Source organism: Pristis pectinata, chromosome 11, assembly GCF_009764475.1.
Source record: "Pristis pectinata isolate sPriPec2 chromosome 11, sPriPec2.1.pri, whole genome shotgun sequence".
NCBI lineage: Eukaryota > Metazoa > Chordata > Chondrichthyes > Rhinopristiformes > Pristidae > Pristis > Pristis pectinata.
The window spans coordinates 2550187-2576745 of NC_067415.1; the positions used below are offsets into that span (position 1 = coordinate 2550187).

The 26559-nt window shown below is 52.4% G+C and overlaps 1 protein-coding gene across 1 annotated transcript; it reads right to left on the minus strand.

Annotated features, from left to right (window-relative positions):
* Nucleotides 1–2669: 2669 nt before the first annotated feature.
* On the minus strand, nt 2670–17959 carry phox2a (paired like homeobox 2A). The gene is made up of 3 exons (XM_052026508.1): nt 17737–17959; nt 4665–4852; nt 2670–3080 (listed from the first exon to the last, which is right to left on the minus strand). Exons 1-3 carry the CDS (start codon nt 17957–17959, stop codon nt 2670–2672), a joined length of 822 nt encoding a protein of 273 aa, XP_051882468.1.
* Between the last annotated feature and the right edge of the window lie 8600 nt (nt 17960–26559).

A 26559-nucleotide genomic window follows, 5' to 3' on the forward strand; every position in this document is an offset into this window, starting at 1 on the left:
GAGAGGGACGAGGATATCAATCAGTATACAGATCTCTCCCTAAGAGAGAGGGCTGGAGAGACACCAGTCAGTGTACAGATCTCCCCATGAGAGAGAGGGACTGAGAAACACCAGTCAGTGTACAGATATCCCCCTGGGAGAGAAGGACTGAGAGACACCGGTCAGTGTACAGATCTCTGCCGGGAGAGAGGGCCAGAGAGACACCAGTCAGTGTACAGATCTCCCCCTGAGAGAGAGGGACTGAGACACACTGGTCAGTGTACAGATATCTCCCAGGTAGTTAAATGCCTCTTGATGAGTCTATTTTGATCCTACTGTTGTATCTGAGGCTCTGTTTGGAGAACCAAGTAACTTGCTAATAAAATATTGGAAAGTCAATCACGTCAGTGGGTCCCTGGATGAGTTAGCTTATCATAGAAACGGGCCTCATTGTTGGCACTAGTTAGTACATTGTAGCAACGGTTTGGACCAAACTCCCAACATCCAGCCAATGGCTGGGTACTTTGCCATATTTTGGAATGGTCCTGCCAAACTCATGTTGCTTGACAAAGAATGTTTCAAAAGCTTCTCCATTGAAGAGATTAATCTTAAACATTAAAAATAAATAATTTGGTTACAAGCCTTACCAATTCTTTGGAAGTTAGAAGAATGTTAACTGTTAAAATCACAAGTACAGGAACTCAGGCAGTGTTGATAACAGGTCCACCAGCTATGTACATATCTTACGTACGTAGACGATACTTAACTAACATTGTTCTGGAATGGGAAGAACAAAGAAATTATCCTGACATGACCAAGGACGGTTACCGAAACGCAATCACATAAAGCTGTGCTCCAATGTCCTTAATACTCAGTCCCTACGCTCTCTAAATAGTGGACCCAAGTCAGTACACAGATCCCAGCCCTGAGAGAGAGGGACTGAGAAACACCGGTCAGTGTACAGATCTCCCCCCGAGAGAGAGGGACTGAGAGACACCGGTCAGTGTACGGATCTCCCCCCGAGAGAGAGGGACTGAGAGACACCGGTCAGTGTACAGATCTCCCCCTGAGAGAGAGAGACTGAGAAACACCGGTCAGTGTATAGATATCTCTCTGAGGGAGACAGACAGAGAGACATCAGTCAGTGTACAGATATACCCCCGAGAGAGAGGGGCTCCCCCTCTCTCCCTCCCCCTCCCTACCCCCTCTCTCCTACCCCCCTCTCCCTCCCTCTCTCCTACCCCCTCTCTTCTTCCCCCTCTCTCCCTCCCCCTCTCTCCCTCCCCCTCTCTCCCTCCCCCTCTCTCCCTCCCCTTCTCTCCCTCCTACCTCTCTCTCCCTACCCCCACCCTCCCACCCCCCCTCTCTCTCCCTCCCCTCTCTCCTCCCCTCTCTCTCCCCTCTCTCTCCCACCTCTCTCCCTCACCCCTCCCTACCACCCACCTCTCCCTCGCCCTCTCCTTCTGAGTCTTGTCCTATCGTCCTCAGACGGGCCAGGGAGAAGGGTCCAGGGCATGGAATTTGCCCTCCCCCAGGCCCATCCAGATGGACTCTCCCTGAGGCCGTGACACTCCTCGTACCTGGGAGGGAGGGGGAGGAGGGCAGCTGGATTTAAGGACCATGTGAGGGACCACTCTTAATCCAGCAGGAGAACCCCTGAACCTTCAGCTTCAGTTCACGGTGACCTTCAAGGGTTAACCTGATGCAGTTCTCTCCCTGTGTGGTTCCAGCACAAGTATCTCACAGCACAGTAAGAGGCCATTCAGCCCATCATAATCTGCTCCGGCCTCTCTCCTCCATCCCATACCCATCAGTCTCGCTGCTCCGGAAGGTTCCTCCAAGTCATGTTCGGAAGTTCCCGTTAAATCCACTGTGGCTGGTGTCAGGGATGGGATTACAGATCCCAACAACTTCCAGCGGGGAAGGAATCCGTTTTGTGTACCAGGCCCAGAGGGTCACACCGACGGGGGGGTCACCACCACCACCCACCGCCCAGAATCTTCGGCCCGAGGCCCAGGGGCGGGATGGAGCTGTGCGTCCGGTGGAAGGGCGGGGAATGGGAGCTGGGGGTCCCAGGGACACGACAACAGGGGGAAGGGAAGGGGGGGTGAGTCGACTGGGTGTGGGTGTGGGTGGCAGAGGGCAGTGTGGGGGAGTGGGTCAAAGGTTTGGATGGGGGGAGGCAGATGGGGAGAGGTCAGGGCGACGTGAGTCACAGCTGGGAGGGGGAGGAGTGTGAATCAGACAGAATGGGGGGAGCGTGGGTAGCAGGGCCCATGGTTTGGCCCATAGATCCCCCCCCCCGTGCTCCCTCCCTCTCTCTCTCTCTCTCTACCTCCTTCTCCCCTCTCTCTCCCCCCTCTCCCCCTCTCCCTCTCACTCTCCCTCTCTCTTTCCTTCTCCCCTCTCTCCCTTCCCCTCTCTCCCCCTCCGTCTCTCCCTCTTTCTCTCCCACTCACCCCCTCTTCTCTCCCTCCCTTCTCCCTCCCTCTCTCTCTCCCCCTCTCTTTCTCCCCTTCTCCCTCCCCTCTCTCCCTCTCCCCCTTTCTCTCTCCCTCCCCCTCTCTCCCCCTCTCTCCCTCCCTCTCACGCTCCCTCCCTCTCTCCCTCCCTCCCCTCTCTCTCTCCCCCTCTCTCCCCCTCCTTCTCTCTCCCCCTCCCTCTCTCCCCCGCCTCCCTCTCTCCCCTCTCTAGAAGAGGTTCGGTTTGAGTACGTTGGCCTTTCTGTGTAAGGTTGAGAGCACTCCGGCGAAGGGTCCGGCCATGTTGTCAGTCGGCTGCCAAGCCTGGGCTTTCAGGAGTTCAGTGCCAGCCCATGCCGGGGGCTTCATGGGCTGGGAGCTGTTGGGACTGGGCATGTTGAGGGGGTGGGGACTGGTGCTGGAGACGGGGCCGGAGGGGGCAGGGGTGGGGGCGGAGATGGACGAGGGGGGACAGGCCGGGTTGGCTGTGCTGTCGGGGTCGCTACACTTGGGGTCTTTGGACTCTTCCTCCTCGGACAGCAGGTCCCCCTTCTTCCCGCCCCCGCTGGTTCCGTTGCCCTTGGAGTTGGCCGCTCGTTCCTGCTTCCGGAACTTGGCTCGTCGATTCTGGAACCAGACCTGGATTGAGACAGGGAAACAGGAAGGTGGGGGTGTGGTCAGAATTGGGGGAGGGGTCAGCATAGGAACAGGCCCTTCGGCCCACCGTGTCTGTGCCAAACCCAACGCCAAATTAAACTAATCCCATCTGCCTGCACGTGATCCACATCCCTCCACACCCCGCCTGGTCACCTGCCTCTCCAAATGCCTCTTAAATGCCACTGTTGTATCTGCCTCCACCTCCACCCCTGGCAGCCCGTTCCAGGCACCCACCACTCTCTGTGTAAAAAACACTTGCCCCGCACATCTCCTTTGAACTTTCCCCCCCTCACCCTAAACCAATGCCCTCTAGTATTTGACATTTCCACCCTGGGGAAAAGAGTCTGGCCGTCTACTCTATCTGTGCCTCTCATAGTTTTATAACCTCTATCAGGTCTCCCCTCAGCCTCCGACGCTCCAGAGAAAACAGCCCAAGTTTGTCCAACCTCTCCTCATAGGTAATGCTCTCCATCCAGGCAGCATCCTGGTGAACCTCTTCTGCACCCTCTCCAAAAGCCTCCACATCCTTCCTATAATGGGACGACCAGAACTGCGCACGATACTCCAAGTGCGGCCTAACCGAAGTTTTATACAGCTGCAACGTGACCTCCTGACTCTTGTACTCAACGCCCCGACTGATGAAGGCAAGCGTGCCGTAGGCCTTCTTTACCGCCCTGTCGTCTCGTGCCCATTCTTTTCTCTTATTTCAATTATTTCTCCGCATCGCAAGTCTGAGAAGGGTGCCTCATCTGAAACATTGACTGTTTCTCACTCCATAGATGTCGCCTGACCTGCCGAGGGTTTCCAGAATTTTCCATTTTCTGCTTTCATATCAGGTTGGCTCTGTTCTTCTTATCCTACTTGTTAAGTCTAATCTACTGGGCAGGTTCCATTTTACCACAAACATCATTATACAGAGCAAGAAGTTTGAAGTTCTGGTAACTACCCCCATTAAGCCTTTTTAACTCATCCTATCACAGACATTCCCCCTTGTTCTACACATCCCTCCCCCACCTTCTGTCCTACTGAAAAATGACTTGCATCTCAGGAAGCAGGAGCCTAGTATCCAACAGTCACCAAGAAAATCCTGGATAAGCCCATCCTGGAGGTAAGAGCTAGTGTAGGACACGCTCGCTCACAGGAGGGTGGAGGTGAAGAATTGACAGGGTTTTAGTGGGAAACTGGGAGAGAGATGAGGATGTGGGGAGATGGGGATGTGGGGAGGTAGGGAGATGGAGAGCATTAAAGGAGGCTGGTTTGGGGCAGAAACACAGAATAGGGGGCCTGTTTCCATTCCGTGATGGTGGGAAGTGTTGGGAAGCAGAGACCTGGAGTGAAGGCGCGCAAGTTATTCAAAGGTAGCGACTGAAACTCAATCATGTGTGGATCGCGGCAGAACATTCTCTGCCCCTGGGGATGTTCTCGGCTGCAGCGTCAGCTGGGCTGTTGGAGCCTCTGGATTGAGACTTGAAGCCCTGGAAGCTCTGGACTCTGGGGGTGGGGAGTGAAGCAGCCCCCACTGTCCCTAGGTGGGGGACCAGGCAGGGAGCATTTGGAAAGCCGTACCTGGACACGAGCCTCAGTCAGATCGATCTTCAGTGCCAGCTCCTCACGGGTATAGATGTCTGGATAGTGGGTCTCGGCGAAGACTCGCTCCAGCTCCTTCAGCTGGGAGCTGGTGAACGTTGTCCGGATCCTCCGCTGCTTCCGCTTCTCGTTGATCCCACCGTGATCCGTGAAGAACTTGTACGGAACTAGGATCGAAAGAAATCCGGATTAGGGAGGACCGGAGCTGGTGCTTGAATCAAACCTGGGCGGGGGGGTGGCTGGGGGGGTGGGGGCGGTCAACGTGGTCAGAGCCGGGAACAAGATCAGGCCCTTCAGTCCTTCGACCTGTGCTGTGATTCACTGACATCACCACTGATCTGTGACGTGATTCCCTGTATCCCATTCCCCGCTGCGGAAAGTCTCCAGTCTCAGACTGAAGTTAAGAACTGTCCCGGCATCAACTGCCATTGATGGAAGAATTCCAAAGCTCTGGTGAGTGACCATCACCCCCCAAAACCCTGGCTCCATTTTTTAGACCTGCCCCCTGGTCCCAGGCTCCCTGATCTGTTGGAAGTGTCCCTCCCCCACCGATCACTTTCCATTAAAGCTTCAGTCCGAGAATGGGGAGGTTGTGTTACAATTGGTGAGGCCATGCCTGGAGCACTGAGCACAGTTTTGGTGCCCTTAACTAAAAAAGGAGATAGTAGCTTTAGGAGGCAGTGATTCATGAATAGAACATAGAACAGTACAGCACAGGAACAGGACCTTCAGCCCACTGTGTCTGTGCCGAACACGGTGCCAAATTAAACTAAATCCCTTCTACCTGCACATGATCCACATCCCTCCATTTCCTGCATGTTCATGTGTTTATCTAACAGCCTCTAAAAGCTTCTACTTCTTTGATGAGAGGATTGTCCTATCAAGAGAGGCAAGACAGTTTGGACTTTTATTCCCTGGAGTTTAGAATAAATTGCTATGTCAACAGTTACCTATTCAATTTTACAATGTCAACGGTCACAATGTAGTTTGGGGATCTGGCCACAAAGGGGTGCTGCTGGGCGAAAGTCTCTCCACAATAAGAACTGTTTATATTGTTGCCTCAAGCCAACAAAATCATCCAGGGATGTTTCCCAGGAGCAGCATCAACCAGATATTAAAAGATCAGGGCAGGTGATAAAAACTTTGGATTTAAGGACTTTCAAAATTCTACCAGTCTACTGGCCAATTGCTAATCTTTGTATCAAATTGAAAGAAAAGGACTCCTATTTACTGACTATAGCTATGTCTTCAATATCATAATCCCAAATAAACTCATCTTCAAACTCCAAGAACTAAGACTTGGCCGCCCCCTCTGCCACTGGATCCTTGACTTCCTGACCAACAGACCGCAATCAGTGAGGATAGGCAGTAACACCTCCGGCACGATTATCCTCAACACTGGTGCCCCACAAGGCTGAGTCCTCAGCCCCTTGCATTAATTCCTATACGCTCACGTCTGCATGGTCAGATTCTGCTCTAACGCCATCTGCAAGTTTGCAGATAGCACCACTGTAGTGGACAAGATCTCAAACAACCATGAGACTGAGTACAGGAAGGATATAGAGAGCCTAGTGGCATGGTGTCGAGACAACAACCTTTCCCTCGGTGTCAGCAAAACAGGTCATTGACTTCAGGAAGCAGGGCAGAGTACACGCTCCCGTCTGTATCAGTGGTTATGAGGTGGAGATGGTTGAGAGCTCAGTTAAGGCACTAGGTCAGCACAGCTGAGTTAGGCCGAAGGGCCTGTTTCCAGCGGTATAACTCTATAACTCTGCCACGCACTGTGTTTCAGAATTCTGCAATCTCTCACCATTTAGATAATATCTGTCTTCTTTATTTTTCCTGCCATCATGAACACTTACACCCTTTCCCACAATATTCTCCATTTGCCAGATCTCTGCCCCTTCAACTGACCTGCCTACATTCAGTTGCCGTCACCATATGCCCTTCTCCTTGGCTGCTGGCCGTTCTCCAGAAATGGAAACATTTACAAACCAGGCATGTCTTATGTTGGAAAGAAGGGAGGAGATAGCAGAGAGCTTCAAGTTCTTAGGTGTAAACATGTCCTGGTCCACCCACCACGCTGTGACCAAGAAAGCTCACCAGCGCCTCTACTTCCTCAGGAGGCTAAGGAAACTTGGTATGTCCCCAGTGACCATCACCAATTTATACAGATGTACCATAGAAAGCATGCTATCCAGATGCATCACAGCTTGGTATAGCATCTGGCCTGCCCAAGACCACAAGAAGTTGCAGAGAGTTGTGGACACAGCCCAGTCTATCATGAAAACCAGTCTCCCCTCCATTGACTCTGTCTACACTTCCCACTGCCTTCTGTTATCAGACTCTTGAACAGACCTCTTGTACGATAAAGATGAATTTTTGATCTCTCAATCTACCTCACCGTGGCCGTTGCACCTTATTGGCTGCCTGCACTGCACTTTCTCTGTAACTGTAACACTTTATTCTGCATTCTGTTATTGTTTTCCCTTGTATTATCTCGATGCACTGATGCGTGGACTGATCTGTCTGTCTGGCAGGCAAACAAAAGCTTTTTCACTGTATCTCGGTAAATGTGACCATAATAAACCAATTACCATTGACAAACCAGTCCCATTTGCCCATGTTTGGCCCATATCCCTCTAAACCTGTCCTATCCATGGACCTGTCCTTTAAACATTACGATTGTACCCACCGCTGCCACCTCCTCAGGCTGCCAGTTCCATACACCCACCACCCTCTGTGTGAGAAAGATTCCCCCAGGTCCCCTTTAAATCTTTCCCCTCTCACCTTAAACCTGTGCCCTCTAGTTTTGGGCTCCCCTACCCTGGGGAAAAGACTGTGACCATCCACCTTATCTGTGCCCCTCATGATTTTATAAACCTCCATAAGGTCACCCCTCAGCCTCCTACGCTCCGGAGAAAACAGTTCCAGCCTGTCCAGTCTCTCCTTGTAGCTCAAGCCCTCCAGTCCTGGCAACATCCTTGTGAGTCGTTTCTGCACCTTCTTCAGCTTAATCACATCCTTCCTGTCGTTGGGCGACCAGAACTTCGCACAATGCTCCATGTGTGGTCCTAATGACCAGGATGTAGGTACAGCAAGAAATTAGAAGAGCTGACAGCATGTTACTTATATTAAGGGGAATTGAATACATAAGTAGGGAGGTTATGATCTGATTATAACAGGGCACTGGGGAGAGCACATCTGCAGGACTGTGTATGGTCACAATCTCCTTATGTAGAGTGTTAGAGAAGCAGCTTGGAAACGTTCCATTCGACAAGACCTGGTCTGGAAGGGCTGCCTTATGAGGGGAGGTTGGACAGACTGGGCTTGTATCCACGGGAGGTTGGACAAGTGAGAGAGGACTTGACGGAAACATATCAGATGCTGAGGGATCTCAACAGGGTGGGTGTGGGGAGGATGGTTCCTCCTGTGGGAGGACCTGGAACCAAGGGTCCCAGCTCAACAATGAGGTCGCCCACCGCAGACAGAGATGAGGCGGGATTCTCTCTCGCAGAGGGCAGTCAGTCTTTGGAACTCTCCCCCCAAGGGGTGGAGGAAGCAGTGTCTCTGAATATTTTTCAGGCAGAGGGAGATCAATTCTTGAGAAGCGAGGGGGTGAGAGGCTACTGGGGGGTCGGCAGGTTGGAATCAGTTCGGCCAGGATGGTGTTGACCAGTGAAACAGGTTCGAGGAGGCAGTTCACACATGTGCACACACATGTCAAGCGTTAATGCTATCCCTCCGCAGTAGCTACCTGACCTGATGGGTTTTTCCAGCATTTCCAGATACAGTGCAGATTTCCAGCATCTGCAGTAACTTGCTTTTCGAATTCTGTCAAATTCTGTCCTTCCGGAAATAAAAGGAATTTTGCAAGAATCAGACGATTTAACCTGCAGTCCTGTCTCAGCCAGTGAACTCGCCGACTCCCCGCACCCACTGAATCCCCTCCCACAGCCCATGGACACTCTCCCCCATCACCGACTCCCCCCACCCACTGAATCCCCTCCCACAGCCCACGGACACTCTCCCCCATCACCGACTCTCTGAACAGTTCCCTCCCTTGGGATCCCTGCTTGTATTCAGGTAGGTTGTGTTAAGTCCTGCCACAGTGATTGTGCAGTGAAGTCCGTACTGAGGCCGTTTGTGCATTGGTTAAAGGGAGGTCCACTCTGTCCACCTGGAGGAATGTTAAAGATCCCGTGGAACTAGAGGAAGACTGAGGAGTTCCCTGGGCTAACATTCTGGCTTTTGATCAGCTAAAATGTGCTGTCCAATAGAGGTTTATAGATACATGCAGGGTGTGGATAAGGTGGATGGTCAGGGTCCTCTTCCCAAGGTAGTGGAGTCCGAAACTGGAGGCTACAGGTTTAGGGTAGGAGGGGAAAGATTTAAAGGGGACCTGAGGGACAAGTATTTCACACAGAGGGTGGTGGGTGTGTGGAACGAGCTGCCAGAGGAAGTGGTAGAGGCAGGTACGATTACAATGATTAAAAGACATTTGACCAGGTGTGTGGATAGGAAAGGTTTAGAGGGATATGGGCCAAATGTGGGCAAAATGGGACCAGCTTGGAAAGGCACCTTGGTCAGCAGGGACGTTGGGCCGAAGGGCCTGTGTCCATGCTGAATCATCTGTGACTCAAAATGGCTGAGAGAACCAGATACAGCGAAAGCTGCAGGACCAGACCACGTCTCGCTGGAGTTCTGAAGAACTATCTGTGCCTCCGGCCAAGCTGTTCCAGGTCAGCTACAGCACTGGAGTCTACCCGGCAACATGGACACTTGCCCAGGGACATCCTGTTTACAAGATGCGAGGCAAATCAGATCCGGCCAATTACTGTCCAATTGGCCGATGGTCGATCATCAGCAAAGTGAAGCAAGGTGTTGTCAACAGCGCTATCAAGCAGAGCTTACTCACCGGTAACCTGCTCACTGATGCCCAGCTTGGACCAAACATGGACAAAAGATCAGATGTGGGGTGAGAGTGGCTGCCCTTGTCATCTGCCTTTGAGAGTGGCATCAAGGGGCTTTGGTAAACTGGTCAATGGGCATCGAAGGGTTTCAGTCCATTGGTCAGACCTCACACCAAGGAAGATGGTTGTGGTGGTAGGAGGTCAATCATCCAACCCAGGAGCTCCTCAGGGGAGGGTCCTGAGCCCAAATATCTTCAGCTGCTTCATCAGTGACCTTCCCTCCATCACAGGGTCAGAAGTGAGTTGTTCGATGGTGATTGCCCAATGTTCAATTCTATTCCCAGCTCCTCAGCCAGTGAAGCAGCCCCTGCCTGCAGGCAGCAAGACGTGGGCTGAGAAGTGGCAAGTAACACATGTCACAGAGGCAATGACCATCTCCAATAAGAGAGAGTCCAACCTAACCCTGGCATTCGACAGCGTTTCCACCACCGAGTCCCCCACCATCAACATCCTGGGGGTTTCATTAGCCAGAAGCTCAAATGGACCAGCCACATAGATACCATGGCTACGAGGGGTGGGTGTCCATCACAGAACACACCAAAGCCTTTCCACCAGTTAAAGGGGCACGTATCAAGAATGTGATAGAATATTCTCCTGCCTGGGTGAGTGTGGCTCCAATGACTCTCAAGAAACTCAACACCGTCCAGGACAAAGCAGCCCGTTCAATTAGCGCCTCATCCACCCCCCCTAAACACCCACTCCCTCCACCACCGGCGCACAGTGGCTGCAGTGTGCACCATAGTGTAGCAGTTAGCATAACGCTATTATAGCGCCAGCGACTCGGGTTCAATTCTGGCTGCTGTCTGTAGGGAGTTTGTACGTTCTCCCCGTGTCTGCGTGGGTTTCCTCCGGGTGCTCCGGTTTCCTCCCACATTCCAAAGACGTACCTGTTAGGAAGTTGTGGGCATGCTATGTTGGCGCCGGAAGCGCGGCGACACTTGCGGGCTGCCCCCAGAACACTCTACGCAAAAGGTGCATTTCACTGTGTGTTTCGATGTACATGTGACTAATAAAGAAACCTTATCTTATCTTATCTTACACAACACACTGCGGTTACTCACCCAGGCTACTCCAACAGCGCCTCCCAAACCCACCTCCTCTCCCACCCAGAAGGACAAGGGCAGTGGGTACAGGGCAACACCACCACCTGCAGGTTCCCCTCCCAGTCACACACCGTCCCGAATTGGAAATATCTCGCCGTTCCTTCACCGTCAATGGGTCTAAATCCTGGAACTCCCTCCCCAACAGCACCGTGGGAGCCCCTTCACCAGAAGGACTGCAGCGGGTCAAGAAGGGGGCTCACCCCCACCTTCCCAAATGCTGGCCTTGACTGTGACACCCAGAGCACAAACAGTGGAAAAGTAAAAGGTGGACTGATTAATTCCAGTGCAAAGTGGCTGCAGTGGAGCTGGAGATGGAGAGAGTGGTGGGAGGGGAGCGGGTGGGGAAGGAGGGTAGGGAAGGGGTGCATGTTGGGATGGGAGCTGGAATGAGATTTGGGGCGATGAGGTTGGAAAGTGAGGTGGGGAGGGGAGGGGGATGGGGATGGGGTTGGGACGGAGATGGGGTTGGGAGGGACTGGTGTTGGGAGGGAGATGGGGAGGGGGATAGGGTTGGGGGAGGGGGACTGGGGTTGGGAATGGGATGGGGTGGGGAGGGGATTGGGGTTGGGAGGGAATGGTGTTGGGAGGGAGATGGGGTTGGGACAGGGGTTAGGAGAGGGACTGGGACAAGCACTGACCCTGACCCACACTCTGGCACAGTCCAACCTGCCTCTCCAGGTCAAACAGCAGGACACCAAGGCCCCGTTGACAGACCCACACCATGGGTGGTACCTTTGGGAGGGGCCACACGTGGCTGTGTCCAGTGAGTTCTTCAGGAACATCTGTGGAGTCTTGAAGCACAGAAAACCACTCAGCTCATGGAACTTCTTTGAAAGATCTCTCCAACCCAAGTCCCCCTCAGCTCTCTCCCAGCATGGACACTGTTTCTCTGCATTTTTTACCAACACTTTGGAAAGTTCCTCCTGTTTGCTACCACCCACTTCCCCACCTCTCCCAACCCCCTCATTCCCCCACCATCCCTGTCCCCACATCAGCCGTGTTGCTATGGCACTGGCCGAGTAATATCGATTGCCAATGAACTGTGTGTCGATGAGGGTGCTCAGGCCAACATGGCTGGGGAAGAACCTCAAATCCATTTGCTGCCAAGACCCCTCACTCCTGGAGTCGCCTGGGTTACTGGGCTAATGATCTGGAGAAAGTGGGGTTGGATAAGCATCATAGGACTTGCACTGTGAATGGTAGGGCAAAAGGGAGTGTGGTGGAACAGAGGGACTGACAGTAAAAGTGCATAGTGCGTTTAAAGCAGCGTCACAGGTAGACAGGGCGGTGAAAAAGGCATTCAGCATGCTGGCCTTCATCAGTCAGGGCACTGGGTATAGGAATTGGGACGTTATGTTGCAGTTGTACAAGTCATTGGTGAGGCCGCACTTGGAGCACTGTGCACAGTTTTGGTCGCCCTGTTATACAAAAGACGTGGTTGAACTGGAAGGGGGTGCAGGAAAGGTTTACGAGGACGTTGCCGGGACTCGAGGGCCTGAGTTACAGGGAGAGGTTGGCCAGGCTGGGTCTTTATTCCTTGGAACGTAGGAGAATGAGGGGCGACCTTGTAGAGGTGTTTAAAATTATGAGAGGCATAGATAAGGTGGACGGTAACAGTCTTTTCCCCAGGGTAGGGGAGTCCAAAACTAGGGGGCATAGGTTAGGGTGAGAGGGGAAAGATTTGAAAGGGACCTGAGGGGCAACTTTTTCACGCAGAGGGTGGTGAGTATATGGAACGAGCTGCCAGAGGGAGTGGGTGAGGCAGGTACAACAGTGTCATTTAAGAAGCACTTGGATAGGTACATGGAGGGGCGGGTCTTGGAGGGATATGGGTCGAACGCAGGTAATTGGGACTAGCTGGGTGGGCACCGTGGTCGGCACGGACTGGTTGGGCTGAAGGGCCTGTATCCCTGCTGTATTGCTCTGTGACTATGAATCCCAGCAGAATCTGAGGATGGGATTGCCCCTCCTCCGTCCATCCCCCTGCCCCACTGGGAACTGTCCTCCTCTCTCCTCCTCCACACGTCCTCCAGAGTTACCCTGCCAGGTGTAATGCTGCTGAGTCACGTGGAACGGCAGCCTCCTGGGCTGGAGGGGGTTATCACCGCTCGCTTCTCATTGCCATCTGGTAAATCGACTGTGGAGGAAGTGATTGCTCGGTTTGACATGGACCAGCGTCATCGATGGAGTTACTCAGAGGGAGGGTGGATCAGATGACTGTCTCCTGAGATGAGCTAAGAACGATGAGATTACTGCCAAGGCCATTTAACCAGCAGGAGAATTATGGGAAGCATTTGAAATTTGCATAGAAGTAAACATTCAGGCAGGTGTCTTGGTCACTCCCCACCTCACGGCTCAACAGCCCGACAGCTCTGGGCCCACACGTCATGGAAACCAGCCTCCCCTCCATGGACTCTGCCTACACTTCTCACTGCCTCAGTAAAGCAGCCAGCATAATCAAAGACACCACCCACCCCAGACATTCTCTCTTCTCCCCTCTCCCATTGGGCAGAAGCCTGAGGGCACGTACCACCAGGCTCAAGGACAGCTTCTATCCCGCTGTTATAAGACTATTGAACAGACCCCTAGTACGATAAAATGGACTCTTGACCTCACAATCTACCTCGTTATGACCTTGCACCTTATTGTCTGCCTGCACTGCACTTTCTCTGTAACTGTGACACTTTATTCTGCATTCTGTTATTGTTTTCCCTTGTACTACCTCGATGCACTGTGTGATGAAATGATCTGTATGAACAGCTTGCAAGACAAGTTTTTCACTGTATCTCGGTACGTGTGACAATAACAAACTAATTTACCAATTTATCAGGGTCTGTCCACGTGTTTCAGGAGTACAGGGCAAGGCTTCTTCATGGAGCAGAGGTTAAACCCACAGAGTTTATTCAGTTGACTTGTATCTATCCACATCTCTCCTCTCTCTCTGAATGTTTCTGTCTTCTCTCCCTCCATTTCTCTGCCCCATCTCTCTCCCTTATCCTTGTCTTCCCCTTTTTTCTATCGACTTCCTCATTCTTTCTCTTTCTTCTCCCTCTTTTCTGTCTCCCCACATGATCTGCTTCCACTCTCATCCTCTCCCATTCACTTTCCCCTCTGGACTTTTACCTCCCACGCGCTCTCCCTTCTCTCACACTTTTCCCTTATGGAATCTTGCTGTGCACTGGTGGCCACTCTGGTCAGAGTGTCAGTGCTAGACCAGTCACCTATCTTTCTCAGGGAGCAATAACGTAAGGGGCAGAGAGTATGTGTTCTTGCCCTGAGTGCCCCTGGTCGAGGGAGGAATGCAGTATTGTTGGGAAGTGAGGCAGGAGTGAGTACTAGTGGGGAGCATCAAAGCAAGAGTGATCATAATATAAAATAGTTATGGAAAAGCATATTGACCACGCCAAGATAAAACTAGTTAATTGGGGAAGGACCAATTTCAATGAATGAGAACAGATATGGTCTCCGTAAACTGGATCAAAGTTTGTCAGGGAAAGCGAGGAGTGTGAAGTGCTTAAGGTGCCGACGTCTCAGCTACAGCATAGCTGCATTCTCCTGAAGGACAACAGTAGAAGGTAAAACAAGAGATCCATGGATGAACAGAACATATATGAGAAAACAGCAAAAAAAGGGCAAATGACTGACCCCAAGTCATCGCATGTGGATGGGTTTGTTCAAAAACACAGCACTTACAATGTCCACTGTAGTTATAATGATTAGTTTTTCTCCGGGGCGACACAGTGGTGCAGCGGTTAGCATATCTGCCTCACAGCTCCAACAACCCGGCTTTGAACCCGACCTCCGGCGCTGTCTGCGTGGAGTTGGCACGTTCTCCCTGTGACCCCATGGGTTTCCTTCGGGGGCTCCGGTTCCCCCCCCCCCACCCCCACGTCCCAAAGACCTGCGGGTCGGTGGGTTAGTTGCCTCTGGTGTTTCCATCCGTGGTAGGAGAGGGCGTGAGAGTTGATGGGGATGTAAGAGAAAAAGTGGCTAGCATGCACTCGATGGGCTGAAGGGCTTCTTCCTGTGCTGGGTAACTATGACAACGTGGATGATTAAGGGGCACAAGTTACAGATTTATAGATGGTGCAGAAGATGCAACGTGAGAGATTTCAAGGAGGCAGGCTGGTGACGTGGACCACAGCTGGAGGACCGTGTCCAGTTGTGAGTCACAGCTGGAGGACCGTGTCCAGTTGTGAGCCACAGCTGGAGGACCGTGTCCAGTTGTGAGTCACAGCTGGAGGACCGTGTCCAGTTGTGAGCCACAGCTGGAGGACCGTGTCCAGTTGTGAGCCACAGCTGGAGGACCGTGTCCAGTTGTGAGTCACAGCTGGAGGACCGTGTCCAGTTGTGAGCCACAGCTGGAGGACCGTGTCCAGTTGTGAGTCACAGCTGGAGGACCGTGTCCAGTTGTGGGCCACACTTTGGGGAAGATGTGACACTTTGTAGAAGGTGCAGAAATTTCCCAAAACGATTCCAGTGATGAGGGACAATATTTCCGTGGATGGAGCGGAGACGCTGGGGCTGTTGTTCTGGGAACAGGGGAGGTTGTGAGGGGGTCTGACAGAGGGATGCGAAGTCAGGACGGGTGCAGAGAGACTGCTCCCGTTGGGGGAGGGGTCGAGGACCGGGGGTGGAGAATGACGGAGGTCGGCACAAGAACCCAAAGTGACGGGGAATGGTTGACCCCAGCGAGTGGCCGGGGTGTCGGACTCCACAGCCGGGGGGGGGGAGGGGGGGAGGAAGGGGTGGGGGGAATGGGGCAGGTTCAGTGGTGGGAGAAGGTGCGGGAGAGCCGAGTGTTGCTGCCGCACGGAGCCGGTCGGTGCTGATCTCCCCCGGTCCTGCATCCAATGTCCGCACCCGTCATCTCCAGCAGGTCGCCACGACCTCGATTCCTCTGCTGTGACCACAGCCTCACACCGGAGAAACCACTCGGCCCATCAAACCTGTGCTAGTTTCAAAGATGTTCCAATTGATCACAATCCCGCATTTACCCCCCACCCCGGAACCCTGCAGATCCTCGCCTCAGGAATGTGTCCAATTATTTTATAAGGATTATTGGCTGGGTGTCGGTATCGGCATTAACTGACAGTCGTTAAACCGGGAGATTTCTGGAAGGATTTAATCAGTGGTTATCTTTCCCAGGGAAGTTCCGACATTTGTGGATTTTGACCCCCCGAATTCTTGCCTCTATTCCTCTGCATTCTCTACCCGTTTCTCTGCCTCCCCTACCCGTCTCTCTCCGTGTTTCTCTCTCTCTTTCTTCCTGTCTCCCTGGGTCTGTCTCTCTGCCTCTCTGTATCCGTCTCTCTTTTCCTGCTTCTCTCTATTTCTCTCTCTTTCGCTCGTTCTATCTATCTGTGTCTGTCTGTCTGTCTGTCTGTCTGTCTGTCTGTGTCACTGGGAGCGCGGAAGGGAGGGGCGGGATAATGTAAGAATCAAACCAGAAATATTTCGTTCCAAATCGGACCAAAAAAATCAACGAAATACCATATAAAGAAGGCAAAACGCGTGACATTAAAAGTGGGTTAAATTGGTAACGATTAATTTGTAAAGAGTCGCAGGCGGGAATAACAGAAATACACCCTAACGTCGGTGTGAAGGTGGGTTTCCGTGGAGGGTAACACACCTCCCTCGCCCTCTACCCGCTCCCCCCGAGTTTTACTGACTTGGCCCCAAAAATAAAACGTTCGAAATCCCCCAGAACACTGCGCAAAAGATGCATTTCACTGTGTGTTTCGATGTACATGTGACTGATAAAGATACCTGACCTGATCTGATCTAATGTGTCACATTTGTTTCTTAAATGTGGATGATTTTTTGAAAATATTTTTCCCGCACGTAAATCCGGGCGCCAAGGAACGAGATTAATTTTAAAGGGAATTAAATCTTCTTTGGTATTGACAACGGGAGCATCTCGGAGTTCGTTCGTTACCCAAGGTAGAGAGAGGTAGAGAGACAGATACAGGGAGAGAGGGGGAGAGAGGGAGAACAGAGATAGATAGATAGAGAGAGAGATGATAGATGGTAGACAGAGAGATAATATAGAAAGAGAGAGATAGGGAGATAGATAAGAGATAGATGGACAGACGGATGGATAGATTGAGAGAGATGATAGATAGACAGATAGATTATGGATAGATAGATAGATAGATAGATAGATAGATAGATAGATAGATAGATAGATAGATAGATAGATAGATAGATAGATAGATAGATAGATAGATAGATAGATAGATAGATAGATAACGAACAGAGAGAGTAAAACGGTTAGAGAAACGAATTCAGAGGCACAGAGACAAGATACACGGAGATATAAAGAACAGAGAGACAGGGGCGGATGCAGAGACAGAGAGAAGCAGAGGCGGACACACAGATTGGGAGACAGATAAACGAGGAGAGAACATGGACAAACAGAAGGAGACGGACACAAGGGAGACCGAGAGGGGTAGACAGACGCGCACAAATTCACACAGACACACCTCGCCAGAGAGCCACCCTACGCTATTTGAGTGTCTCAAGAACTAACGTGGTTACATAAATTCCCCCTAATCCCAATGAGTGGGGATAATTCATAACTCGAAGTTAATCTGTGAAAAATCCGTTAATTTGGGATACAGATGTATTAGCTGAACCACCAAACGATCCATTTCTGAGCTCCTTCTGGAGCCTGTCCTTATAGCTCAGGGGACAGGGAGAGAAATCATTTCCCCCAATAATTTGGGGAAAGCATTTTACTTTTGCACTGCAGAGATTTGATTATAATCTTTTTTGATTTAATACGCAGAGTTTCCTTAACCAAATTAAGGCGTTAATGTGCGCCGGGCTGTGAATTTAATAACCCCCTAATATAACTCAATTACACAGCAGTTCCCTCTCCTCCGCCCAATCACCACGTTTAACAATGTCCAAACACGGTTAAAGTGCGCGGCAAGTAATTTTCCATATTTCACTGTAAACGCCAACATCTACCTGTGGTGTACGGTGAGCTTTGGTGATCTCGCAGGGGTCCCAGGCTGCAGTTGGCGGGGGTGAGGCTGGAGCAGACCGGACCAGTTCCGAAGCTGGACCTGATGTGGTTGTACTGGAAGTTGTTGCTTTGGCTACAGGGGCTGAAATCGGCGTAAGCCGAGGCTTCCATCGCCGCCATACAGGAGTCGTAGGAGTTGAGGTAAGCGTAATCCATTTTAAACATAGAATGCGGAGTTCAGGCTGAGCAGAAGGGTTAAATAAAAAAAAGAGAACTTGGAGATTTCGTTTGGAGGATGTAGCGCGAAGCGTTCCCTCTGAGTGGGGGAGACGAGGGCTTCTGAAGCCTGGACCTGATGCCTTTCTGGTGCCTGTGTCGGTTAACCCACAACAAGGCTACCTAATAAACTTGCCGGCACTTTGAAACAATACCGAGGCGACGGCTCATTTTTACATGACAATAAATCCTGACTGGATTGGGCTGTAGATGGAGCGGCTAGTCCGCTTCAATCTCCTCCCATGCATCAATAATCGAGCAATTTAACCCTTTCGGTATCTCCCCTCCCTCCCCCCGCCCCCACTCCCCTCCACACACATATATAGACACACACACACACACACACACACACACACACACACTTAGACACACACACACATACATACACACATATAGATACACACATACACACACATATAGACACACACAAACATACACACACCCACACAGACACACACACGACACACACACACACACCACACACACACACACACTACACACACGACACACATACACTACACACACACACACGACACACACACACACTACACACACACACACACACACACGACACACACACACACACTACACACACACACACACACACAGACACACACACACACACACACACACAGACACACACACACGACACACACACACACACACACACACACACTACACACACACACACACACACACTACACAGACACACACACACACTTGCAGCGCGGAACCGTAAACTTTCACCAACGACTTTCTCGTTTGTTCTGGGTGCCCTCCGTCCCCGGGTGCGGAGCCCACTTCTTACCTCGTAGAAAAAGTAACCAATAAAGAGAGTTTTCGTGAGATGGAACCGGAGGGGTTGAGGTAGAGAGATTCAGAGAGAGACAGAGACAGAGAGAGCGAGAGAGATATTCAGAGAGATTCAGAGGGAGAGCGGGAATTCAGGTTCAGAGTGTGTGAGAGAGAAATTCAGACAGAGAGAGATCATTCAGAAAGAGAGAGAGAGAGAGAAATTGAACGAGAGAAAGGGAAGGGGAAGAGAGACCGGAGATCGGTTAAAGGATCAAACATCAATGGGGGAAAATCATTTAACGTCGTTATTGTTGGAAATAACATTTCCAATAAAGGTTCTGATTCTCACCGTCATAGTTTATAAAATATTCGGATTTTTTTGTTTAAATTCGTGAATAGTAATTCAGTCTACAATATTATTTCTAACGATTGATATCGGCTCTGTTAATTTTTTTACGACTTTTCGGTCTCTTTTGATTGGAAAGTTTTATAAAATACAGAGTGGGAACCCAGCCTTGTGGGCGCTACACCCCACAGACCTTGCCGTCCGTGGCGCCGGCCCGGTGCCGGGGGATACCGACCCGTGGATGCGGTTCTGTCCCGACCTCGGCCGGCCTCTGCCCTGCCGACAAATCTCCGTCCGCTTCCTGCGCCGAACCTGGGCTCAGAATGAAAGAACAGTCACTCCCCAGCCCTGACGCAGTGAAACCCGACGGAGTCTCCCTGCTACACAACTGATGATAAAGGCGGGTTCAAGCTGGGGGTCGCGGGAACCGATGTCCCAAATGGATCGGTCTGTGAGTCTCCACATCAGATCAAAGAGGCTTTGAGTTGAGTTTTCTTTTACACCCAAGATTCAGGATTTCTCCTGATCTGTCCCCAGGTTGTTGGGGGACAGCGGTTGAAAGTTTTTTTTCACCTGACCTTTATATGGGGATCAAACGGCGAGAGAGACGAGGGGATGTTGACCAGAATATTCACTGAAAGTTCTCAGCTGAAAATTGGGACATCCGCAGGAGGCAGAGGGTAAATCAGAGAGGCCGCAGGAGTCCTCCCCTCCCTTCCCTCTTCCCCACTCTCCCTCTCCCCTCCCCTCTCCCCCTCCCCCTCTCTCCCCCCTCTCCCCCTGCCCCTCTCTTCCTCCCTCTCTCCCCCTCTCTCTACCCTCTTTCCCTCCCCTCCTCCCTTTCTATCCCCTCTCCCCATCTTCTCTCCTTCCCTCTCTCCTCCTCTGTCCTCTTCTTCCTCCCCCTCCCCTCTCCCTCCTCCCCCTCCCCTCCTCCCTCCCTCCCTCCCCCTCCCCCTCCCCCTCCCCTCTCCCCTCCCTCCTCCCCTCCCCTCCTCCCTCTCTCCCCTCCCCCTCCCCTCTCCCCCTCCCTCCTCCCCCTCCCCTCCTCCCTCCCTCTCTCTCCCTCCCCCTCCCTCTCCCTCTCCCCCTCCTCCTCTCCCCCTCCCCTCTCCCCCTCCCCTCCTCCCTCTCCCCTCTCCCCGTGCTCTCTCCCTTCCTCCCCTTCCCTCCTATTTCCTCCCCTTTTCCCTCCCTCACTCCCTCTCCCCTCCCCTCCCTCAGCCTGCATCTCCCTTCCCCTTTCGCCTCCCTTACCTCTCCCTCTCCCCTTCCCTCCCCTTTCCCCTCCCCTCCCCTCTCCCCCCTCCCCGCTCCCCTCCCCTCCCCTCTCCCCCTCCCCCCCCCTCCCCTCTCCCCTCCCCTCCCCACTCCCTGGGATCACCCCGCCCCGTTAATCCGCCAGTCTCCCGGGTCTTGCCCGCTCTGCTGATCTCCCGGCCTCACAACCTCACCTCCCCGCTGGAACCTCTGACCGCGCCTCTGTCTCTCAGCCCCTCTCTCACTCCTCCTCTCCCTAATTTATTTCGTCCCCCCCCCCCTCCACCCACCTGTTTCTGATCTCCCCTCTCTCCCCACTTTCTCGCCCCTTTGCCACCAACACTCTGTATATTATCCCCTTGTCTGCTTCTCCCTCCCTCCCGATCCTCTGGTTGACTCTCGCCGAGACCCTCTGCAAGTCCGGATTCTTCCCCCCTCCCTCCCCACCCTCCTCCCCCCCTCCTCCCCCCCCCCCCCCGGAGAACAGTTAATGTTTGGGACACAGAACTGAAATTGTGGTTCCTAAAGGTCGGCACCATTCGAGTTTAAATTTTGTATTTAACTAAATTAAACTCGAGGTGGTAAAATATCAATTGAAGATCTCGCCCCTCGGATGCAGAATTTAACCCAACCACAACCTGCTCTGAAACTGCCGGTAACTCGCCAGACCAGATTTGCTTCTTTATAGTAATTTCATTTGGTGGAATCGAATTATTGGTCGCTCCGAACGGTTTGGGAATTGACAACTACGAAACTAGTAATAGGAATAAATGATTAATTAGAATTTATGAACAGTAAAGGCATGATAATTCGGAGTCCTGGAAAATAAACGTTTCCAAATTTTCTCGGGCTGGGTTTAATTTTGTTAAATCCTCAAGGAGTCTCCAAATATCAAACAAAATAAATTTCTTTCCAAATTTACTTTTAGTGATGTAAAGTCTCCACTCGAAACGTCGACAATTCTTCCGTCCCACAGATGCTGCCCGACCCGCTGAGTTCCTCCAGATTCCAACATTTGGCGTCTCCTCCCTTGTGACTCCCCTTCGGTTTTACTTCGAGGGTTCGAGGTATAACCAAGGACTTGGAGGTGGGGAATGGGTCACAGGTGGGCAGTGGGTCACAGGTGGGTAGTGGGTCACAGGTGGGGAATGGGTCACAGGTGGGCAGTGGGTCACAGGTGGGGAATGGGTCACAGGTGGGCAGTGGGTCACAGTTGTGGAGTGGGTCACAGGTGGGGAATGGGTCACAGGTGGGCAGTGGGTCACAGGTGGGCAGTGGGTCACAGTTGTGGAGTGGGTCACAGGTGGGCAGTGGGTCACAGGTGGGGAATGGGTCACAGGTGGGGAATGGGTCACAGGTGGGCAGTGGGTCACAGGTGGAGAATGGGTCACAGGTGGGGAATGGGTCACAGGTGGGGAATGGGTCACAGGTGGGCAGTGGGTCACAGGTGGGGAATGGGTCACAGGTGGGGAATGGGTCACAGGTGGGCAGTGGGTCACAGTTGTGGAGTGGGTCACAGGTGGGGAATGGGTCACAGGTGGGGAATGGGTCACAGGTTGGCAGTGGGTCACAGGTGGGGAATGGGTCACAGATGGGCAGTGGGTCACAGGTGGGTAGTGGGTCACAGGTGGGGAATGGGTCACAGGTGGGTAGTGGGTCACAGGTGGGCAGTGGGTCACAGTTGTGGAGTGGGTCACAGGTGGGCAGTGGGTCACAGGTGGGGAATGGGTCACAGGTGGGGAATGGGTCACAGGTGGGTAGTGGGTCACAGGTGGGCAGTGGGTCACAGGTGGGCAGTGGGTCACAGGTGGGTAGTGGGTCACAGGTGGGCAGTGGGTCACAGGTGGGGAATGGGTCACAGGTGGGGAATGGGTCACAGGTGGGTAGTGGGTCACAGGTGGGCAGTGGGTCACAGGTGGGTAGTGGGTCACAGGTGGGCAGTGGGTCACAGGTGGGGAATGGGTCACAGGTGGGGAATGGGTCACAGGTGGGTAGTGGGTCACAGGTGGGCAGTGGGTCACAGGTGGGTAGTGGGTCACAGGTGGGCAGTGGGTCACAGGTGGGGAACGGGTCACAGGTGGGCAGTGGGTCACAGGTGGGCAGTGGGTCACAGGTGGGTAGTGGGTCACAGGTGGGCAGTGGAGGGGAAGCGGTTGGTTTAGACCGGAAAGTGAAGCGGGAGGTTAAAGGGTGCGACATTACAGCGCGAGTTCCCGGGGATGCTCAGGGCTCGCAAACAGAAAATAAAAGCAAGATACATTAAACATCTGTGGAATCCGGTGGGGGACTGTGCCCGTTCCTGTGGGGAAGCGGTGCGGAGGAGGTTTACTGGAACGGTTGCAGGGAGGAGCGACCCCGGTTACGCGGAAGAGCCGGCGCTGTTCTCTGGAGCAGGGCAGGTTAAGAGGAGATTCATTAGAGGCGCCCAACATTGTGAGCAGGCGGTGAGGAGTGAATGGAGGGCGGGCGAGCGGAGGGATCAGCCTCAGGGGCGGAGGGATGAAGATGAGAGCGAGGGCGGGGTGGAATCAACGGGAACTTTTGCAAAGGATCTTGAGAAATATTTACAGGGAGGAATTTCAGGCTAATGGGAGATCCTTGCAAAGAGCTGGTACAGTCTCTACGGGCCGAACTGCCTCTTTCTGCAGCGTAAGGTACCAGAATTTCAGATTCGCAGATTTCAAAATATCGTTCATTTCTTTTTAAATTTAAGGATTAAAACATTGTGCAGACGAGCCTGACTGTAATTGGCCCTGGTGGACGGAGAGACGCGCCAGGCAGCCGGGGTGAGTTTACCCACCGTCTCACCTCGCCACCGCTCTCTGCGGGAGTCGGCACACCCGTTCTAGACTGGGTGACCACTAACTATCTGCCCCAGAGCTCAGTCCAACTGGAGGGCCACTCAAACACTTCACCAAACCGGGAGATTTTGATTCCCTGCCTCGCACCGGATCAGCTGGTCACGGGCCAGGTTTCCCTTGCCCAGAAAGAGGGGGAGATCCCTCATTTCAGAGCCCAGGGCTCCTGCAGCGGGAACGGCTGAACCTGGAATCGGGTCAGGGTGAGATGGAGATACCTTCAGGTCGCTGGGAGTGTCTGTCCGGGGCCTGTGACCCCCCTAAAATCACGGCGCCCGGGGAACACCTTCGCCAAACCCGGGTTCAAGAACACGAGAGAATAGGGGCAGAAGGCCACTCGGCCCTTCAAACCTGCCCCGGCCCTTCAGGATGATGCTGTCTGATCTGCGCCAGATCTCAGCCCCTCTCCTGTACCACTCCCCCATCGCCCTCAGTCCCCCGACCCAACACCCTCCTCTTTACAGACCTCCAATGATCCCAACCCTCAGGCATGGTCAGTTCCAGAGATCCATTGCCCCCAGCGAGAAGGTCCCAACTCCCCTGTAGCTGTGACACTTTATTCTGTATTCTGTTATTGTTTTACCCTGTACTACCTCAATGCACTGTGTAATGAATTGATCTGTACGATCGGTATGCAAGACAAGTTTTTCCCTGTACCTCGGTACCAGTGACAATAATAAACCAATTCCAATACCAATCCCAGATTTAATAGACCATCCTCTAATCTTGTAACCACGTCCCTTCATTCCAGACTGACCCACTGGTGGGAACATCCCGCCTACCCTATCAAGCCCCCTCACGTCCTCTTCAATAAGATGTCTCCTGGGTACTTCTAAACTACAAAGAACTCAGACCCATCTTCTTCAGCTGCTTCTGAGGGAACAACCCGCTCAACCCAGGAGCACCTCCTTGAGCCTTTGTGTTGGTGTTAGACCGGTGATGGCCAGCGAGAGACCCAGGTCTATCCAGATATGGACAATGGAAAAAATGAGCAGCTATTTCTCTGGGTTATGTGATCCACACGGTCTTTTTCCCAGGGTTGGGGAATCAAGAACTAGAGGGCACACGTTTAAGGTGAGGGGGGGGGGGGAGATTTAATAGGAACCTGAGGGGCAACGGTTTTACGCAGAGGGTGGTGTGTATGTGGAACGAGCTGCCAGAGGAAGTGGTTCAGGCAGGTACAATAACGACCGTTAAAAGACAGTTGGACAGGTACGTGGAGAGGAAAGGTTTAGAGGGATATGGGACTAGCTTGGATGGGGCATCTTGGTCGGCATGGACCGGTTGGGCCGAAAGGCCTGTTTCCCTGCTCTATGACTCTATCAACTCTATTCATGCTCACGAGAACAGCTGGCGTGTTGGGAAGACGGAGAACGGACAGGCGGGGTACGTTTGGATCGGTGTGATCGCGGGTATTCTGTCAGTGGAAGGTGTTTGAGTGAATATCAGACGTGTGAAATTTACTTGCGTGGATTTTAGCAAAAAGTGTGGCGTGTGTCAGCCTGCGGCCAATTGTTTATTCCGTGGCACCGGGGCGGGTGAGAGCGGCTCACTGGGATTCAGCCACGGGCCGGGAAAACACCGAGTCGGCAGCTCACCGAGCTCCCGTTAACCGCACTGAGCGTAACGGCACCGTCTGCAAACTCACGCCGGGCGTGTCTCTTTCAGAGGGATGGCGCTCGGAGTATGTCTGAACTATTCACGTACGGGTTGGGAGGGTGTACGACAGGCGGGTCGAAGGAAGGGCGGAGAGGTTTGGAGTTAAAGAAATGTAGATGGGTGGAGACAGAGAGAGGGACACACAGAAACATAAAAACACACAAATAAACACACACAGAAACACAAACACGCACACACAGAGAAACACAGGCACGCACACACACAAATATACAAACAGACAAATAAACACAGACACACACACAGAAAAACACAAAGACACACACACACAGAAACACAAACACGCACACACAGAGAAACACAGGCACGCACACACACAAATATACAAACAGACAAATAAACACAGACACACACACAGAAAAACACAAAGACACACACACACAGAAACACAGGCACACACACAGAAACATACTAACACACACACACACACATACAAATAAACACAGGTACACATGCACACAAATACACGTACAGAAACAAAAACACACGCACACACACAGTCACATAAGCACAAACACCACACACATGCGCACGCATACACAAACATATAAAAACCCAAATACACACAACCAAGACAGATCTTGGGGTGCAAGTCCACACCTCCCTGAAAGCAGTGACACACGTGGAGAGGGCAGTGAAGGCGTTCGGCAGGCTCGCCTTCATGGGCCCAAGCATTGAGTGTAAGGGTTGGGATGTCGTGTTGCACTGGTACAAACCATTGGTTGGACCCCATTTGCAGCACCGTGTACAGTTCTGGTCACCACACTGCAGGAAGGATGTGGCAGCAATAGAGAGGGTGCAGGAGAGATTCACCGGGATGTTGCCTGGAGTGGAGGCTGTGGTTACAGGGAGAGATTGGACAGGCAGGGTTTGTTCTCACTGGAGCGCAGGAGGCTGAGGGGTGACCTTATCGACGCTTATAAAATTATGAGGGACATAGATTTTGTAGACAGAGTCTTTTCCCAGGGCAGGGAAGGGTCCTGACCCTAAACGTTGACCGCCTGCTTTTCCCCACGGATGCTGCCTGGCCTGCAGAGTTCCTCCAGCGTCATCGTGTTTTTCATCTGGATTCTGGCATCTGCAGTCCTTTGCTATCTCTAGAACTGCAGGGCACAGGTTTAAGGTGAGAGGGGAGACACTTAAAGGAGACCTGAGGGGTAGGTTTTTCACACAGAGGGTGGTGAACGTCAGGAACGAGCTGTTAGAGGAGGTGACGGAGGCAGACACAGTTACAACGTTTGAAAGGCGTTTAGTCAGGTACTCGATGGGACAAGTACAGAGGGATATGGGGCTAATGAGCAAATAGGGTTAGTGTAGATAAGATAGTATAGGCAATGTGGGCCGAAGGGCCTGTTTCTGTGCTGTAGGATTCAGTGATTCTCAGTGGCAGATACATAGACGGGCAGGGAAGGACAGGCACAGGTAGAGGCAGCCTGAGATGACGGAGGGACAGGGGCAGACAGGAAGGGTCACAGAGACATGGAGACAGCAGGACAAGAAGCTGGGAGATCTGGAAGGAGACGTGAGACAGAGGCCGAGATGAACAGAGAGCGGGAGACTCAGACACGTGAGAGTGAGGGAGGAATAACACGGGAACATTGAGAGAGAGAGAG

Bases quoted from the DNA above. Each gene is read 5' to 3' on its own strand.
- phox2a (XM_052026508.1), bottom strand. From the start codon at position 17,959: ATGTTTAAAATGGATTACGCTTACCTCAACTCCTACGACTCCTGTATG. The intron at 4,853-17,736 runs GTAGATGTTGGC...TTTCGATCCTAG, and splicing joins AAGCTCACCGTACACCACAG to TTCCGTACAAGTTCTTCACG. The intron at 3,081-4,664 runs GTACGGCTTTCC...GTCTCAATCCAG, and splicing joins TGACTGAGGCTCGTGTCCAG to GTCTGGTTCCAGAATCGACG.